Raw genomic sequence first — 17,047 nt, 5'->3', positions numbered from 1 at the left:
GAAACCATAAAAACGTAGAATACTGGAAAATGTTTGAGTGAATTTGCATACCATCAACGTGATGAATTAAATACCATCAGTCTGATGGGTGCTATGTATTTATAACGTACAGATAATTACACCAGGTTTTCAAAAAACCTATTTATGGGTTGGGAGTGGTCTATAAAATTCAAAACAACAACAATATTTGAATAAAATACAACTAACAAACTTTATCTTGAATAAATAGGACTCTGATAACAAACTTGAGAGTTTGTATTTAAACTAAAAGTCTTACGTGGTGTAACAAACCACACACTTGTGGCTCGTGCAGTCCCCATAAAAATCCATGCAAGATTTTTTCTTTTAATTCAATTTTTATCAATTTGGGTTGATAAGGATTGGGCTGGGGTTCTTAGAAAAAAACGAGGATACAAATTAAAATTTGGTGTGTAGTATAGTGTTTAGAATACGGAGGGAATTCGTCCGACCAGTGTGTCAAATAAAATAACTCAAAAGGAAAAATTGCTTTGATGATATCCAAACTACAGAAAAGAAGAGCTGGACACCAAGTCCATTATTATGGCAGACTTACCAGTCATGAACGAAAAACATACATTACTTCTAATGAAGGGACCCAACTTTTGCATGTGACGTGCTTACAACCCAAAATACGAAGGGAGACAGAAATTGAAATTCTTTTTTTTTTTTTACTAAATTTTTCGGATCGTCATTTCAACTTTATTAGCTGGAGTTAGGTGGCGTAGAGAGAAATGATTTCAACATCTGGGTTGACAAGAAATTTGTTAGTGTGGCGTGAATATGGCCAAATACACAAAGTGTTATAATACAAGTGATTGAAATTTTTTTTAAATATCCAACTAATTGTATCATGACAGGATGTACTAGACTATTCTTCTTGAAAAATTTCTCACAACTTCCCAGATGAAAATTTCATTAATTACAAATATAATTCATAATTCAATAATGCCTTACATAAACACTAGAGTTTGGAATTCAAAAGCATACATATAGCACTTGATGACAAAAATTGAGTTTCAAAGATGCCAATATCAAAAGGGAAAATTCTAGGGCACTTTGGAAAGAAAAGAAGATAACGGCTAATTAATTGGCTCAGATTTCCTCTTGATTAGAATGTCGTGTTCCCCTTCAATAATTACGTGAAAATTCCCTGGAAATTTGAGTGAGTTTGTGGACTTTAACACATGAAAAGACTAAATGATTTTAGCTATCAATTTACAAGACTTGGTGCATGCATCATTGATATTCACTCGATATATTTTGATAATATTAATATCAACAATCCCTCAGTACTGTTTTAGTCAATCATTGAATCATATCATCATAAAGTCAATTAATATAGTACAGTAATTGATATGTGTAGTTCACTAACCAAAAAGTTGCACTTTATTAAATTTCAGAATATTTGACAAAGCGGCAATCATGACCAGTGAAGACATATCAACCCAGATGGAGAACAACATCAAATCCATGGGGACTTCGCAGCATGCAGGAAGTGGAGGAAATTAAGTGCTTGGAGAGAGTGGTTCCAATTTGTATCTCAGAAGTTATATACTACGTTGCCTTGGTGCAATCCGACAGGCACTTTGGCAACACCGGCTTTAAGATCCCCGTCTTACACAATATTCACCATGCTTGCCCTCACAATTTAGATGCCAATTTATGACAGACTCAATTCCCAAAATTGGCACTAATCGGACTTTTGGAGGCTTTTACAGTGATCACCCAACTGGAGTTTTACCAAGCAATTCCCAGAAAGCATGAGAAGCATTGGGGGTTCATTTTTGTTTGTAGGGATGGCAATGTCCAATTACGTTATTTGTCAATGGTTCACCATACCAGTGATTGGCTGCCTGAAGATCTTAACACCGAGATTCGATTACTTTATTTATTATGCGGTTGCTGTATTGAATGCCTGAATGGTTTGAGTACAAACGAAGTTGTGAAAGTGCCTCTGAAGTTTGGACGGAGAATATGCAATCTGAGAAACATCTTGTTTGATAGACTAAAGATAAAACGTAGCTAGCTAGCCACAAAATCGTGGTCCCGATTAGGATAAATTCGTACATGAAACGGGTGTGTAGAATTTCCCTGTTACAATTTTACTTTTTCCCTCTTATGTGCGGTTACTCTAAGATGTATGTATACAAATGTTGTATGCAAGAATTTCTTATACGCCACACCAACAGAAACGATTATAATTGCAACACGTGTTTTCTGATTGGTCAGATTTACGAAGATCAAATGATAAGCTCTCCATCTCCAAGTCGAAAACACAAGCCAAGAGAGGACTCCATTTATGAAGAAAATTAATGAAAGCTCGATGCTGATCATCCAATGCACATATACCACAAGTGGGAAATGTCGACTAATAATTCAAGCAAAACGGTCGTGACTGGTAGCTCTGCTACATGTATAGTCTAGCCAGTGGACTCATAGTCAACCACGACGACTTGTTGGTCCAACAAATCTCAGTAAACATATGAAAATACTACTCAAATCGGGACAACTGGCAAACACAAAGAAACGGTGTCTCAATCGATTCATCTAGGTAAAAAGGACAATAGTCGTGACAGGTAGCTGGGCTACAGGAGATACAGCTGCTTGATTATTGTAAATCTGGCTCTAATGAAATACACCGGATCCGTTTATTTTGTCAAAAGTGCTTTGTGAATTGCATGGTCGAATTTTCTTCTCGGATTATATAGTTCCTTGTGGTTTCTCCTTTTTTCCTAAAACATGAAAGCAATCATGGAGAAGAAAGAGAGAGATAGCATGGAGAAGAATGAGAGAGGTTCTACGGATGAAGAACCAGTTATATACCGAGGATGGAAAGTAATGCCATTTGTCATAGGTGAGCGCAATATTTTGCATTTTTATTGCTTCATGTTCTTCTCATCAGATTAATATCCTTTTCTCTTCTGTTTAATCATGAATTTATCTTAATTTTGTTCGCTTATTTTTGAGCATCTGCATAAAATTTCAGGAAATGAAACGTTTGAGAAGCTGGGAGCCATTGGGACCTTGGCCAACCTCTTGGTCTATCTCACTAGTGTATTCAACATGAAGAGAATTACAGCTGCGACTCTTGTTACCATCTTCAATGGCACCACCAACTTTGCAACCTTGCTCGGAGCTTTCGCTTCAGACACTTATTTCGGTCGTTACAAGACGTTGGGATTTTCGTCAATCGCTTCTTTTATGGTACTTACAAAACTAACATTTTCTACTTAGATTCATTTTCAGTGTCCAGCATATAAAAATTAGGGAAATATGCACTAGTAGACAATAAATCGTATATAAAATAACGTTGACTACCTCTTTATTGTCTATTTGGCATCCATCTGGTTCAATTTTCGTAGCGGCCCATCTAGTGCATATATATTTCCTCAAAAATTAAGCTTTGATTCATTTCTCTTTCAAGGTTAATTTCTTACTTCAAGAACCCTTTTGACTAATTAGCTCCAAATGTATCTTAAGCTTGCTCAGAACTTTCATTTCCAACACTTAATTATCTTGATCGTTATCAAAGGCTGACATATTCGGATATTGCTTCCTTTATGGTACTTACAAAACTGCCATGTGCTACTTTGATTCATTTTCAATGTCCAACATAAGAAAATTCCGGAAACATGCACACAAATAAGCAATAAGCTGTTTGTAAACCACCTTTTAGTGTCTTTTTATTGTCTGTTTAACGTCCATCCGGTTATATATTTGATTGAAAGTTTGTAACTCATTTTGTTTCTGCATATTTCCTCGAAAATTAAGCTTTGATTCATTTTCACTTCCAAAGTTTCTTACCTCATCATGAACCCTGTTGACTCATTAGCTCCAAATGTATATATCTTAATCCTATGATTAATTTGTTCCTTTATCTAGGGACTGCTGCTGATAGATTTTACTGCGGTATTCAAGAACTTGCATCCTCCTCACTGCAAACCAGAAGAGCAAGGAACATGTAAAGGGCCAACAGCTGGTCAAATGGCATTTTTACTAACTGGTTTTGGGATGCTAATAGTAGGAGCTGCAGGCATCAGGCCATGTAACTTGGCATTTGGGGCAGACCAATTCGACCAGAAAACGGAGTCGGGAAAACGAGGAGTCAACAGCTTCTTCAACTGGTATATGTTCACCTACACTTTCGCACAGATGATAGCATTGACCCTCATCGTCTACATCCAGTCAAATGTAAGTTGGGGTCTAGGATTTGGCATTCCAGCCATTTTGATGTTGATATCATGTGTTCTCTTCTTCATGGGATCAAAAATGTACGTGAAAGTGAAAGCCTGTGGTAGTCCGATGAATAGTGTAGCACAGGTCGTGGTAGTTTCCATTGCGAAAAGGCATTTGAAGCTTAAAGAGCCAGAGCGGCCATGGCTCTCCATGTTTGTTTATATGCCTCCCGATTCTATCAACTCCAACCTTCCTTATACAAATCAATTCAGGTAAATTAGCTATAACTTCATGCACTTTATATGCCTTGGCTGTGAAAGAAAGAAATTTATCTACGCCTAGAATCATTCTGGAGTTATTCTAAGTCAATCACGCACTGTCATGGCGATTGGTGATTGGATTAAATTACAAAAGATTAAGCTGATGCACATGTATGGAACATATTAAAGAACGGACGCCATGAACATGCACAAAGAATTACTGCATATACATGTTCTTTAATTGTCTTCTAGGAGTTTCGGTTTTGAACACGTTCTTTGATTTCAAATTAGAAACTCTTTGAATCAAACCAAAGAAGATTCAGTGTGACGGTCCATATATATTCAAATTTACGGATGAAACTGAAGTCTTTGAGTTTGACTCAAGGGAGTTTGAGATGTGAAATCCATGCGGTGGTGTAGGTAAGTTCTTAAAAATGTTGTTGTCACTTCTCAGATGCCTTGACAAAGCAGCAATTCTTACGCCGGACGACAAAATCAATCCGGATGGTTCAGCTGCTGATCCTTGGAAACTTTGCAGCATGCAACAAGTGGAAGAAGTGAAATGCTTGCTGAGAGTTTTGCCAATATGGGGAGCAGCCCTCATATACCATATTGCCATAGTCCAGCAGAATACGTACGTTGTCTTCCAAGCCCTTCAATCCAATCGACGCCTTGGAAAAACAAGCTTCCAAATCCCGGCTGCATCCTACTCAATCTTCCTGATGCTGGGCATGACCATATGGATACCAATCTACGACCGCCTTCTTGTCCCGTTCCTCCAAAGGCTTACGGGAAAAGAAGGTGGCATCACATTGTTGCAAAGAATAGGAATTGGCATTTTTCTCTCTGTGATCACGATGCTAGTATCTGCATTCGTAGAAGAACACCGAAGGACTATAGCGCTAACAAAACCAATTCCAGGAATCCGAACAAGGGGTGACATTTCTTCCATGTCTGGCTTTTGGCTGGTCCCTCAGCTCACACTAGCCGGGCTTGCTGAAGCGTTCGCTGCCATTGGCCAAATTGAATTCTACTACAAGCAGTTCCCGGAAAACATGAGAAGCATTGCAGGGTCTCTCTTCTTTTGTGGAATGGCAGGTTCTAGTTACTTGAGTAGTGCGTTAATCGCCATAGTTCACCGGACTACTGAGGGGGCTAAGACCGGAAACTGGCTGCCGGAAGATCTCAACAAGGGGAGGCTGGATTACTACTATTATCTTATTGCTGCTCTAGGAGTCATTAATTTGGGATACTTTTTATTGTGTTCAAAGTGGTACACGTACAAAGGGGGTGGGGACAACAATGCCCTTGAAGTTGAGGTAGTGCAGAAATCACATGATCAACATGAGATTTGATGCAGTATTATTAGGGTTTACATGCTAAAGCTGAGTGATTGTAACCTAGATGGGGATGAATATTCATGCTAGATCTCTAAACTACATTTGAAAAATAAAACCATTGTCAATAATAGCATGTTTACTTACCTGGAATGAGTATAAGAAGAGACGATATTCTAAGCCCCAACTTTCTGACATTTTCTAATACATGTGAGTCCCACTGTGCAATCTTTCATCTAGTACATGAATAACTAGGACTTAGATTGATTATACCAAGAATTGATATGATAGTCGATAATTTTCTCTACTATTCTCGACTTTTTTCCTATTCCAAGTACGTAAACAAGCTCTTGACACGTTTCAAGACTCAGATTTGTGTTTAATCATATCAAACAAAACAAAACAAAGGATGGCAACTTGTGGGGCTACAGATAAATCGAACGAACAGTTTCGATTAATGGAGAGAAGTTTATTTCCGTCGACTCTTAATCACAAGGAAGAGGGGTAGAGGGAAGAAAAACGTAGACAACAGCTGATTGAAGCACTCATTTTACACGCCGAAAACCAAAAAGCAGAGTAGCAAATTTAAAACGACTGTCTACGACGACGTCGCTCACAACATGCTGAGTGCGTCTTTACTCTCAGCACACTAGGAGGGAGAGGATTCATCATCTTATACAGTATATAACAAATAAATACATTCTATCCGGTTTAAACTGTGTATGATTGCTGAATCGTGTCAATGTCCAGCCCCTTCAATCTCACCACGGATTCTACGTGGCCTTTCAGCGTAGTGAGTTCCCTCAACCTACAAGAAGATGGAGTCGCGGTTGGAGATTAGTGAAGAAGATCAAACAACACGAAGAAACTGAACTCTCAAGCTGAAAAGAAAAACTGGTGCTCACCTTGCAATCTCAGCTCTTCTTTTGGCTTCTTCGGCGATCTGATTGAGTTCTGTGAAATGTGTTCGTTCAGTAAACATCTTGGTGTCCGGTGGTTGCAACCCGTGCAATGTCCTTTGTGCGTGTGCCCATTGAAGCTCTCGTTGTTCCTTTCCAAAGTCCTTTTGCCTTGTGAAAGCAACCTAGAAAAACAAAAACAAGAACCCCTCAGTGAACGGTTAACAAGAAATTCCCCGATCAAGTAAAACCGGGTAAGCAATCAGAGTTTCAACAATCGTACCCTCTGTTCAATCAGAAGATCCCAAGCCTTCCCACTCAGAGCGTAGCGTATCATGAATTTTATGATATCCAGAGGGATATATGTGACTATATTATAAAGCCAGATCACCCCGGCCCAACCCCATCCGATCCCCTCAATGGCAGCAAAACTCCAGTTTGCATAGACCGCAATCAAGGTCGCAATCTGCTCAAAATAGAAGGTAAGAAATTCAGCTTCCCTTCAAGATCAATCAAAATGAATATAAAACGGGATGATTGAGAAAATTGGCTAACCAGCTGAGCTATTACAAAAGCCACCACAAGCAACAGTCCAGGACGCTCAATAAACGACCAACTTCGAGACCGTGTAACAAATATCAGAGCCTGGCTAATAATGCTCACTTGTAGATATATAGCAGAGGCAAGCTTCCGAAAGTCATCATTAGCTGTTTTCTCAAGGGTTGACACCCCAAATGTTCTCTGAAACAATCAGTGGCTAGATATTAATTAATCGTTACAAAGAGATGACAAGCAGCCACAAAATAAGCAAATTAGCTCCAAGAAGGCATATTTTATGACAGCAAGTGATACATCTGCAACGATCAGAACATTTTATGATCGAACAAGACGGAGAATCTTACTGGGAAGAAGTCTGTTTTGTATGCTGCCCAAAAGAATATCACAGTCATTATTGCCAAGTAACTTCCAAGCACTATTCCAGTTGCAAAAATCTCGGCCAGCTTCCAGCTATCTGGCAGAGGAGACGGTTTAACCCTGTCCTTTGATATTGTCATGATAGTACCTAAAAGGTCATTCTGTTAGTAAATTATGTGGAAAATACACTTACGGCTATAGAAAAGTGCACGCGTTTTCAGCAAACATTGACCAAACATCAATAAAAGATGGAGCTAATGAGAGACAAAACAGATGACTCTACTAAAACAAAATTACACAAATGCGTACAGAGAGAGAGAGAGAGAGAGATTGTGAACAGGGAAAAGAAAGTACAAACCATCATTGAGGATCGCAATAATAAGCACCATGAAAGGTGGAAAGTCAAACTTCCATATGAGAGCCAGCAACATGAAGCCAAGCTGCCATAAAAAAAGAATCAGAAAAGAAACGCAATACTATTGAACGCTCTAAAAGAAATTTATTTCAAAATTTTATGCACAGATGCCACTTACCACAATACGAATTGTGATGGAAACAGCATATATCTGCCAGCCATTAACAACAAGAATTTGTTACTTATATAGTTCACTGGTAAGGCGGACAATGACGCTTAATCACAAGAATAATATGCCACCGTAGATGCAAAAGCTTACTGTGTAATTTTTCATCCTCTGGAAGATTGCCCGACTGGTCAAAACAGCACTAATGATGACACTAAGGCCAGGTTCAGTAAGCACAATATCAGAAGCACTACGAGCAGCATCTGTTGCATCAGCAACAGCTATACCAATATCAGCTTTTTTAAGGGCAGGAGCATCATTGACTCCATCACCAGTCATTCCACATATATGTTTCCTAGCTTGCAAGCGTTTCACAATCTCGTATTTGTGCTCTGTACCAATACAAAATTAATCCGGTCAATCTAAATTGGATAATTGAAACCACGGTCTAGCAACCAAGAGTAAAACCTAAAAACTTTTTCTTTCTCAAGCATATACTTGGGTACGTGCTTGAGCTTTCCCCAACAATGAAGAGGGAAGAAGCATACCTGGGAAAACCCCAGCAAAGCCGTCAGCTTTTTCTATCAGCTCATCAATTGGTAAAGCAACAATTGACTCATCCTTGTCCTGTCCTAGCAAAGCAGATGAAGGGTACATATTGGTTCCCATCCCCAAGCGACGTCCAGTTTCCTTTCCAATTGCCAGTTGATCCCCTGACAAAATACAATGTTGAGCAAGACGGCAACAAAAACAAAGAACTAAATATCATCACTTTTTGTACTGAACTTGGAGGTTGGGTGGCAGGAAACACAACTAATTATGTGCTTGCAGTATTATAGACTCCGATTAATAACAATATTATGAAAAAATAACACAACAAACTTCTACCCATTTCTTTCAACACCAAGTTACATGACATTTATTTATTAAAGGTCAAACACATCCCTCTTTGTCTCTTAAAACAATACAAAGTTACAAACACATTAACATATTAATACACTAGCTTCATCAGTAATCACCCCAAGGATTACTGACATATCACCCCAAGGATGGTCCAACATTACGCAGAACATAAAGATATATTGACAAAAGTATGTTAACTGAAAACACCCACTTGGATTACTCGTGATTTGTTATAGATTCAGCAAAGAATTATTAATGCTTCTTTAGATATCCAACAAGCAGAAACTGTACTAATTTAACCTACTATAAAGCAACATACCGGTAATCATCTTTACATTCACTCCAAGATTTAATGCCCTCCTTATTGTCTCTGCACTGTCATGCCTAGGTGGGTCAAACAGTGGCATTACACCAACAAATTGCCACGGGGCTCCAGCACTCTCTTTCCTTCCTTCTGGAACTTCCTGCATTAAAACAAATGAAATGACTTTAAATAAAGAATAAACTTCTAAACTACTACAGGAGCCCAGAATAAAATTAGAGATTCAGTTACCTGGTATGCTACAGCAAGAGATCGTAAACCTCGCTCAGCAAACTTATCAATAACAGCATGAACTCTGCGCTCGATGTCTGACTTATTGTGTGCAAGATTTAAAATCTAAAAACAATGCAGCTAGGAATTAGTCTTTAATATTGAAAACAGAGGGGGGACAATGACATAAAGTGGAAGGCAATTTACCTGCTCTGGTGCACCTTTGCTAACTCTATGCATTTTACCATCACGGTCAAGATAAGTTAATGCAGTTCGTTTATCAGTAGGATTGAAAGGAAGGAAGTGTATTTCTTGAATGCCAGCACGTGCCTTTTCACAAAAATCAAAAGAAATGGGATCTTTTAAAAAAAAAAAATATCGCATGTATAGCAAATATATTTCAAAAACTACTCAAACTTCACAGCTATGTTTGGAGGCACAATCCAATATAAAGATGTAATCACCTCCTTTGGATCAGCAAGCATCCCAACTATAGCAGTATCTATTGCATCTTGATTCTCCAGTCTGGAGGCTCGAGCTGCCATCAACACAACAGTATCCGGATCCACTCCTTTTGCAAAAACCTACAAGTTTAAAAGTCAATCACGCATGTAAACAAGGATTTTTTTCCATAAAGAAAAGAAAAAAAATTCTATAACAAAGAAGCAACATATCTCCTAAACAACCTCAATAAGATTTTTGTCAACGGTAAGCTTATTCAATGTCAGAGTTCCGGTCTTGTCACTGCAAAGGACATCCATGCCCGCCATCTCTTCAATTGCTGTCATTCTCTTTGTAATAGCTCCCTGCATCCATTATTAACTCAATTAATCATGTTTCAAAACACCTTATACCACATAGTGCTGTAGCATTACAAGGAATCAAACCAACCTGCTGTGCTAATCTATGAGACCCAATAGCCATTGTCACAGACAAAACAGTGGGCATTGCAATTGGAATTCCACCAATGAGAAGCACAAGAAGGTTATCAATTCCAGGACGGTATTGTCGGTCTTGTATCGGGTACATGACAATTATCTCTATTACCATCCCCACAGCAATCGAACATATGCAGAAATTCCCAATTGCAGTCAAGACCTAAACAATGAAACAAAATCAGAATCAATAAAGTCACAGCCCACAAAGCACAAACTAACAGAAAGCAAAAAATAAAAATAAATAAAAAAAAAAACTTGTTTCCCTGCCTTTTGGAAGTGGCCCACTTGATTCGTGCTATCAACAAGGTGAGCAGCTTTCCCAAAGAAGGTATGGACACCGGTGGCAATGACCACTGCATCAATCTCTCCTTGTTTGCAAGTAGAACCAGAATACACACCATCCCCAGGGCTTTTCGTCACGGGAAGGGATTCACCTGTAAGTGCAGACTGCAAGCCCAAAATTTTCCCAAGACTCGCCATTACATATTATTGTCAACTTCAACATGATAAACAAGACAATTATAATTGCATATCAACCTGGTCAATTTTCAAAGGATCCCCTTCAAGTAGACGAGCATCAGCTGGAACAATATCACCTAGCTTAATACTGATTATGTCACCAGGTACAAGAACAGCAGCATCTTGCTCGTTCCACCTTCCATCTCGAAGGACCTTTCAAACATTACTTCTTGTCAGCAACGACACAAGCAAAGAAATTCAAAATTTTAAAAAATACCACAACATAAAACTACTACTTGTGCGCACAAAATCACATATGATTCGACTGCATCCAGTATTTGACTCCTACCAGCACTTTATAAAAACTAAAGACAACAAGTTTCCAATCCGATACCTTAGCTTTTGGAGCTAGACGAGCCATGAGTGCTGCTGCAGCATTACCAGCATTGTTTTCCTCAATGAAACTGATGGTTGAATTGATGACAAGCAGAGTAATAATACCCACAAAATCTTGCCAATCCGGTGGCTTACCCTGCATACAGATAATCATGGTACAAATCAACAAAATGATAGACACAAAAGCACAAGCAGTCTTAAAGAAATAACAGCAACCAAAAGAGCCAAGCGCTTACCCCTCCATTTGCAAGAGCAATGGCCATTATAGCAGCAGCTTCCATAACCCATGAGAGAGGATTCCACATAAACCCCAAAAACTTCAAAAATTTGCTCTCCTGAAAGTTTGAAACAAACCCAGAACATGGAATTGTGAGCACAAAAGGGTAAGCTTCAAAATACAAAAAAAAAAAAAGGAAAAAAAAGGCAGCAAGCATGAAAATTTAACCTGCTTTTCTTCAAGCTTGTTGTGCCCAAAAATGGTGAGTCTTTCCTCAGCAGCCTCACTGCTGAGACCCTCTTTGCTACATCTCAGATTCTCAAACACCTCTTCAATGGGTATATTTTCCTGCACTCACAAAGTTCATAAGAAAGTTAAAAACCGAGTAAACAAAACCAAAAAACCAGATGAATAAACCAATAAAAGGCTTCAAATCTCTTTAGATCTACTTACCAAATCCACAGTTTCCTTCAACACAGCATCCAATACTTCAGGCTTCTCCCCCATCTTTCCCTTCCTCTCCAAAACTGCCTCACTTTTTACCTTATATATCTGCAAAAACACTCAGAGATCAGACAACATTGAAAACCCACAAGTAAAAAGCAACCGTTTTTCTCCTGCCTCAGAAAAAATATGAGCTTTATTGGCCTCAAAAGAGTGAAATGAATCTTGAAAGGTGGAAAAAGTTCAGAAAAATTAAGCAAATACCCAGTTGCAAGAACTTGGTGTGGATTAGAATTATGGTAGGGAAACCGCAAATGAGAAGGACCCTCCCTCTGGCCACCAAACACGCAGGCAGGGACTAAGAACATGAACCGCTAAAATAGAGGGTGTAAGAGTGGCTTTCAGTAACAGTCATACCCTTTTCTACTTTCTCTTTATTACGTTAAAAACGTTTAAAGCCCCAGAAAAATCCTTTTCTTTTACCTAAAACCTACACTCTCTTAAACCAAAAAAAAAAAAAAAAAAAAAAATTAAAATTAAAAGACTCTCGAACGCAAGAGATTGTTCGATGTGCCGTTCCGAGTACATACGTTATTCGTTATTATACAAGTTGAGGGATATTTGAAATAAAATTTTTTTTCTATTTATATAGTAACATATGACATATCATTCGTATTTTAGACACATTAAAAAACCTCTTCTCAAATACGACATATAACCATACAGTCTATCGCCACACAATTTTTGTTTTAAAAAATTCACATAAAGAAATAGAGTCTGCTAACTGACATCATGATCAAAAAATCTTGTTGAGAATTTCAATCCACATCATGCTTTTCAACTTCAAATGCTAAAATCTTGTTCATCTTCGTTAAAAAAGACATTGCAACTTTAAATAATGGTGAGAAATATTTTATTTCCATCTTCATAAAATAAAAATTTATAGATGAGGCTACCCACCAAAGTCCAAAGCCGTTGAATAATTTGAATAATGAATTCCACATGCACTAGTGCCCAAAGATGGGAGGCCCACCATGTTACTTTTTAATTTTCTTGTTTTTAATTTTTTACTTTTAAGAGTTTTATTTCATAAAAGAATCAAAAGAACCTCACGAGTCTAAAAGTCACTTGATACTACGGTTTATTAGTATTTTTTTTACTTGTAAGTGAAAGATTTTAGGTTCAATTCTCGCAAAAGGCAAATTTAAACCACTTTATTGCTAGAGGCTAAACTCACCCTCTCATTTTTAGTATAGGTAATATCGTTTGTTCAAAAAACTAAAAAAAACAATCAAAAGATGGTATTTACCAAAAGGCTTTTTAGTCAAAATAGTATATGAGACTTGCATAATACATAACTTTCGTCTTTGAGATTAAAAATCAATAGAAGTGATCCCTGAGATTGTCTACCATCTATTATTTTGGTCATCCCGTTAAAAAACTCTGTTAAGTTGAGGGTATTTTTAGCCAAAATGGTCATTGGGATTTGCATAACACATAACTTTGGTCCCTGATTATCCACCATTCATTATTTTGGTCATTCCGTTAAAAAACCCAGGGACCACTTAACGGAGTTTTTAAATGAAATTACCAAAATAATGGATACTGGACAATCTCAGGACCACTTCTATTGGTTTCCAATCTCATGAACCAAAGTTATGTGTTATGCAAATCTCAAACGTAATTTTTAGCTAAAAAGCCATACCAAAATTAACTTGCGTTCAAGCAGTGGAAAAGTGTTAAAAAGGTAACTTTGACCTTTTGATTCGTTGACTCACCGGTGAGTAAAATGGAATAGATAGAATGCGGGTTTTTTCGTTGTTGAAAAGTTTAGGGGAGGGTGGTTGCTCTGACTCTAGCATCACGACATACTCACAATTTTGAGTGTAAAATTTTTACGCGTGCTTTCTAATTGTTAGTTGCCATTAGTATGAATTTACGTAGTAATTTATAAATCACACATCAACGAAGATTTTGAAAGCAAGACTTGAATCTTAGTAGAACGACACACAAAACAGAGACATTACCAACTGAGTAAACCCTCACTGGCGGATACTATGTGGTTTAATTATCTATTGGATGTGTATTATCCGTATCTAACCATTTAGGAAATCTTTAAACCTATACGAAAGATAGAAGGATAAAAGAAAAATTCTATTTGAATCTATACAATTTATTTTACACTTAACTTATTATCTAACCTATATTTTTTTTTAATTAAATTATTAATATCTCTTTAAATCCAAATTTGCTACGTAAATAATTCTCACAAATCCAATATTTAAATTTATCTTTATACCCAACTAAAAAATAAAAAAACAAAATGTAATGTCGAAAGAGAAGAGAATGGCAACGGCATAGGAAAGTTTCGTTGCATTTTGCTCTGTCTAATCAAAGGGTGAAGTGAACGATCGTGATAGATTTAATGAAAGGAATTATCTGGTTCAATAGATTTTATTTTACCAGAAACGTGGTGGTTCAAAAAAATAAAGAGTGCTTTTATATGGGGGTGGTAAGTGTTTTCAGTCCAAATTTTCAAAATCATCATTCAGTCATTAAAAAGAGCTTGTTTTACTGATATGATAGTGTCTTAGGATTTTATCAGAGCGTAAGATAAAGATTGTGTGATGGTAAGGATTTGATTATTAGATGTATGTTTATTGATAATTGATGGGTAGTAAACTTCAGAATCATCATTCAGTCATCCCTAGAGCTTGTTTTTCTTATGTTACGGTATTCTAAGGTTTTATCAAAATAGAGCATAAGATAAAGATGACATGAAGGTAAGAATTTGATTATTAAATGTAGGTTCATTGATAAACGGTGAGGACAAATTTATCCAAAATTTACATAAAATTGGCTTGTAGGCGTTTTTGTTGCTTCCTAGAAGTGTTATCCAAATGTTTGGTATTACCACTAGTAATACATGTATACCTAAAGAGAGTGTTACCACAGTTTCTTTGACATGTATATCTCAAAGAGTCATCTTTCGGGTATTGAGATACTCTTCGAAATTTTGTGTTAGAAAATAATATAGAGAAAAATAAATGAAAAAGAGAAGAAAACAAAGAAATCACAAACAATGAAAAGTCGACAAGAAGACGGAATGGTGACGCAAAAGTAGGTGAGAAGATGGAAAGTAAAGTGACTCTCATGACCCTTTGGATGCCCAAAGTTTGAATAAAAATCGAGACTCAAAACTTTTAGTATTATACTTCTATATGCTTAATTCTTTGTTGCTCCTCAACTTTTTCCTAATCATACTTCTATCTTGTAATTTGTAAATTTTAAAAATATGCAAACCCTAATTTTATCCACATTCTTTTTTGCCAACATATTACTCAATCTCACACCAGCAAACAGTTTAATCAAATTGGTTAAAGTAATGTGTTATCTTCTTTGCAATCTGCACTCTACACCATAGTTTAAATCTTCTTCCTTATTAATTTAGACGAATTTAGCGTAAACTGGCACTTGTACCAAAACATGTTACTCACTTCCATTTTAGTTTCTATCAACTTATTCTCGTGTTGATAAGGGAGCTCTACTTACAAGACAAAAACACAAAATATATTTCATAGAATTTCACTAGTTTTGAGCCATTTTAAGGAGAGACGAGTTCAAACCCCAACAAACCTAACCCCAAAACATGCAAACCAAAATGTTAAAATTTCAGCCATGTCCCTTAATAAACTTGTCCAAAACTACACCATCCATAAAAACTTCAAACAAATTTTAGATTTGTAAAAACTAATTTCTGCAAGATCAATTTTACAATTTATGCAATTGTACAAAAAAAATTGTACTTCTGCAAGATCAGTTTCAAAATTCCCGTAAAAACTAATTTTGCAAGATTCATTTTAAAATTTAGTCTTACATTTGACTTCATGTATAATTTCGCCTGTTGATAATTAGTAATTACTCTCAATTCATTTACAATGGTGGATATTTGGAGCAAACAAGTAGGTTAACAGTAAACTTTTTCTGTAAATAAATTAGATACAAAATTTTGTAGAGCAGCTGCAGCTACTATAACCTAAAAATTATTGACTTTTAAGTTTTATAATAATAAAAATGAAGGATGTCACACAATTTGGCACCCATTTTAGGTAGGAAATTACCGGCCCCTTCACACATATATACCAAACCTCAAGGGTTTAGGTTACTAACTTATACATATTAAAATTGACTTGGCTGATTTCTCAAATCTTCAGTAATTGGTTTAATTAGTGAGGATTAGAACTCAAAGAAGTTCATTAAACACTCCTCCCTTATAAAAACATATACAAAAACAAAAATAAGCATGAGTGATTGCAAATGCTAATTTTAGAGTTTTAATAATAGCTCCCATTTAGTTTTATTTAATTGATAAAATGATTAGTAAATCAAAACGCAGTACATAAAAAGACAAAAAGAAGTAAGAAAGATGCACGAACATTATATATTTGGATACTAACTAGCTGGTATTGAGCTATTATCACATGTGAGAAATTGACATGTAATGGCATGGCCAATAGGGGGTCATTGGCTGCTCATGGCCTCAATAGCTTCACAAGTTCGATGTATGTTTATATGTATATTTGTGTATGGCCTCCATACAAAATTACGGCAAACTGAAAGAATGAGTCAAAAACATTGAATTATAAACTATTGTTTCTTTTGTGCAACCCCATATATAGTAATTTGTAGATTTCATTCTTTCCTTCTTTCCTTTGTCTTTCTTCTCCTATTTCTTGTGTTAAATAAAAATCTTCATTCGATAGGCCTCAACAAAAATCGCCATAATGCAGCACAACTCAGCAGGTACTCACCAGAAGCCCGATGAAATGATCCAATAAAGTTTTTTTTTTTTTTTTTGTCTAAAATTATGACCCCTATTGTTACAAAATTGTAGCTCCGCCACTACATATAATGAATAATTATGATTAATACATTAAGTATGCATGCAATATAATTTATAAGCATGATCATTATTTGATGAAGATATGTAACAACGACCGTCTTAATGCATCCATTTGAATCGTGACTA

At 36.5% G+C, this 17,047-nt stretch overlaps 2 protein-coding genes across 2 annotated transcripts; one reads left to right on the top strand and one right to left on the bottom strand.

Moving 5' to 3' along the window:
- The first annotated feature begins 2,730 nt into the window (after positions 1-2,730).
- LOC103958766 (protein NRT1/ PTR FAMILY 2.9) lies at positions 2,731-5,940 on the top strand. Its single transcript, XM_009371086.3, has 4 exons — positions 2,731-2,875; positions 3,008-3,225; positions 3,904-4,469; positions 4,912-5,940. Exons 1-4 carry the CDS (start codon positions 2,761-2,763, stop codon positions 5,810-5,812), a joined length of 1,800 nt encoding a protein of 599 aa, XP_009369361.2. The 5' UTR covers positions 2,731-2,760; the 3' UTR covers positions 5,813-5,940.
- A 280-nt stretch (positions 5,941-6,220) lies between these two features.
- On the bottom strand, positions 6,221-12,441 carry LOC103958768 (ATPase 11, plasma membrane-type). Its single transcript, XM_009371090.3, has 22 exons — positions 12,283-12,441; positions 12,028-12,126; positions 11,803-11,922; positions 11,594-11,692; positions 11,356-11,493; positions 11,040-11,174; positions 10,770-10,949; positions 10,456-10,662; positions 10,251-10,370; positions 10,029-10,148; positions 9,772-9,894; positions 9,586-9,690; positions 9,352-9,496; positions 8,678-8,842; positions 8,283-8,521; positions 8,142-8,174; positions 7,967-8,048; positions 7,596-7,756; positions 7,249-7,434; positions 6,977-7,159; positions 6,700-6,878; positions 6,221-6,602 (listed from the first exon to the last, which is right to left on the bottom strand). Exons 2-22 carry the CDS (start codon positions 12,079-12,081, stop codon positions 6,506-6,508), a joined length of 2,871 nt encoding a protein of 956 aa, XP_009369365.1. The 5' UTR covers positions 12,082-12,126; positions 12,283-12,441; the 3' UTR covers positions 6,221-6,505.
- Positions 12,442-17,047: the final 4,606 nt, after the last annotated feature.

Source organism: the organism of the source record quoted next, unplaced genomic scaffold (genome assembly GCF_019419815.1).
Source record: "Pyrus x bretschneideri cultivar Hongxiangsu unplaced genomic scaffold, Pyrus_bretschneideri_v1 Contig3, whole genome shotgun sequence".
Taxonomy (NCBI): Eukaryota; Viridiplantae; Streptophyta; class Magnoliopsida; order Rosales; family Rosaceae; genus Pyrus; species Pyrus x bretschneideri.
Note: the sequence above shows the minus strand (reverse complement) of the source record. Positions and strands in the feature narration are given on the sequence as shown.

What these genes read in the sequence shown, in the direction of transcription:
- LOC103958766 (XM_009371086.3), top strand. Translation starts at nt 2,761, where the DNA reads ATGAAAGCAATCATGGAGAAGAAAGAGAGAGATAGCATGGAGAAGAAT. An exon ending in AGTAATGCCATTTGTCATAG is followed by an intron (nt 2,876 to 3,007) that starts GTGAGCGCAATA and finishes ATAAAATTTCAG; the next exon opens with GAAATGAAACGTTTGAGAAG. An exon ending in CGTCAATCGCTTCTTTTATG is followed by an intron (nt 3,226 to 3,903) that starts GTACTTACAAAA and finishes TCCTTTATCTAG; the next exon opens with GGACTGCTGCTGATAGATTT.
- LOC103958768 (XM_009371090.3), bottom strand. Translation starts at nt 12,081, where the DNA reads ATGGGGGAGAAGCCTGAAGTATTGGATGCTGTGTTGAAGGAAACTGTG. An exon ending in ATCCTTTGAAAATTGACCAG is followed by an intron (nt 10,950 to 11,039) that starts GTTGATATGCAA and finishes TTGGGCTTGCAG; the next exon opens with TCTGCACTTACAGGTGAATC. An exon ending in AGAGGATGAAAAATTACACA is followed by an intron (nt 8,175 to 8,282) that starts GTAAGCTTTTGC and finishes AATGGCTGGCAG; the next exon opens with ATATATGCTGTTTCCATCAC.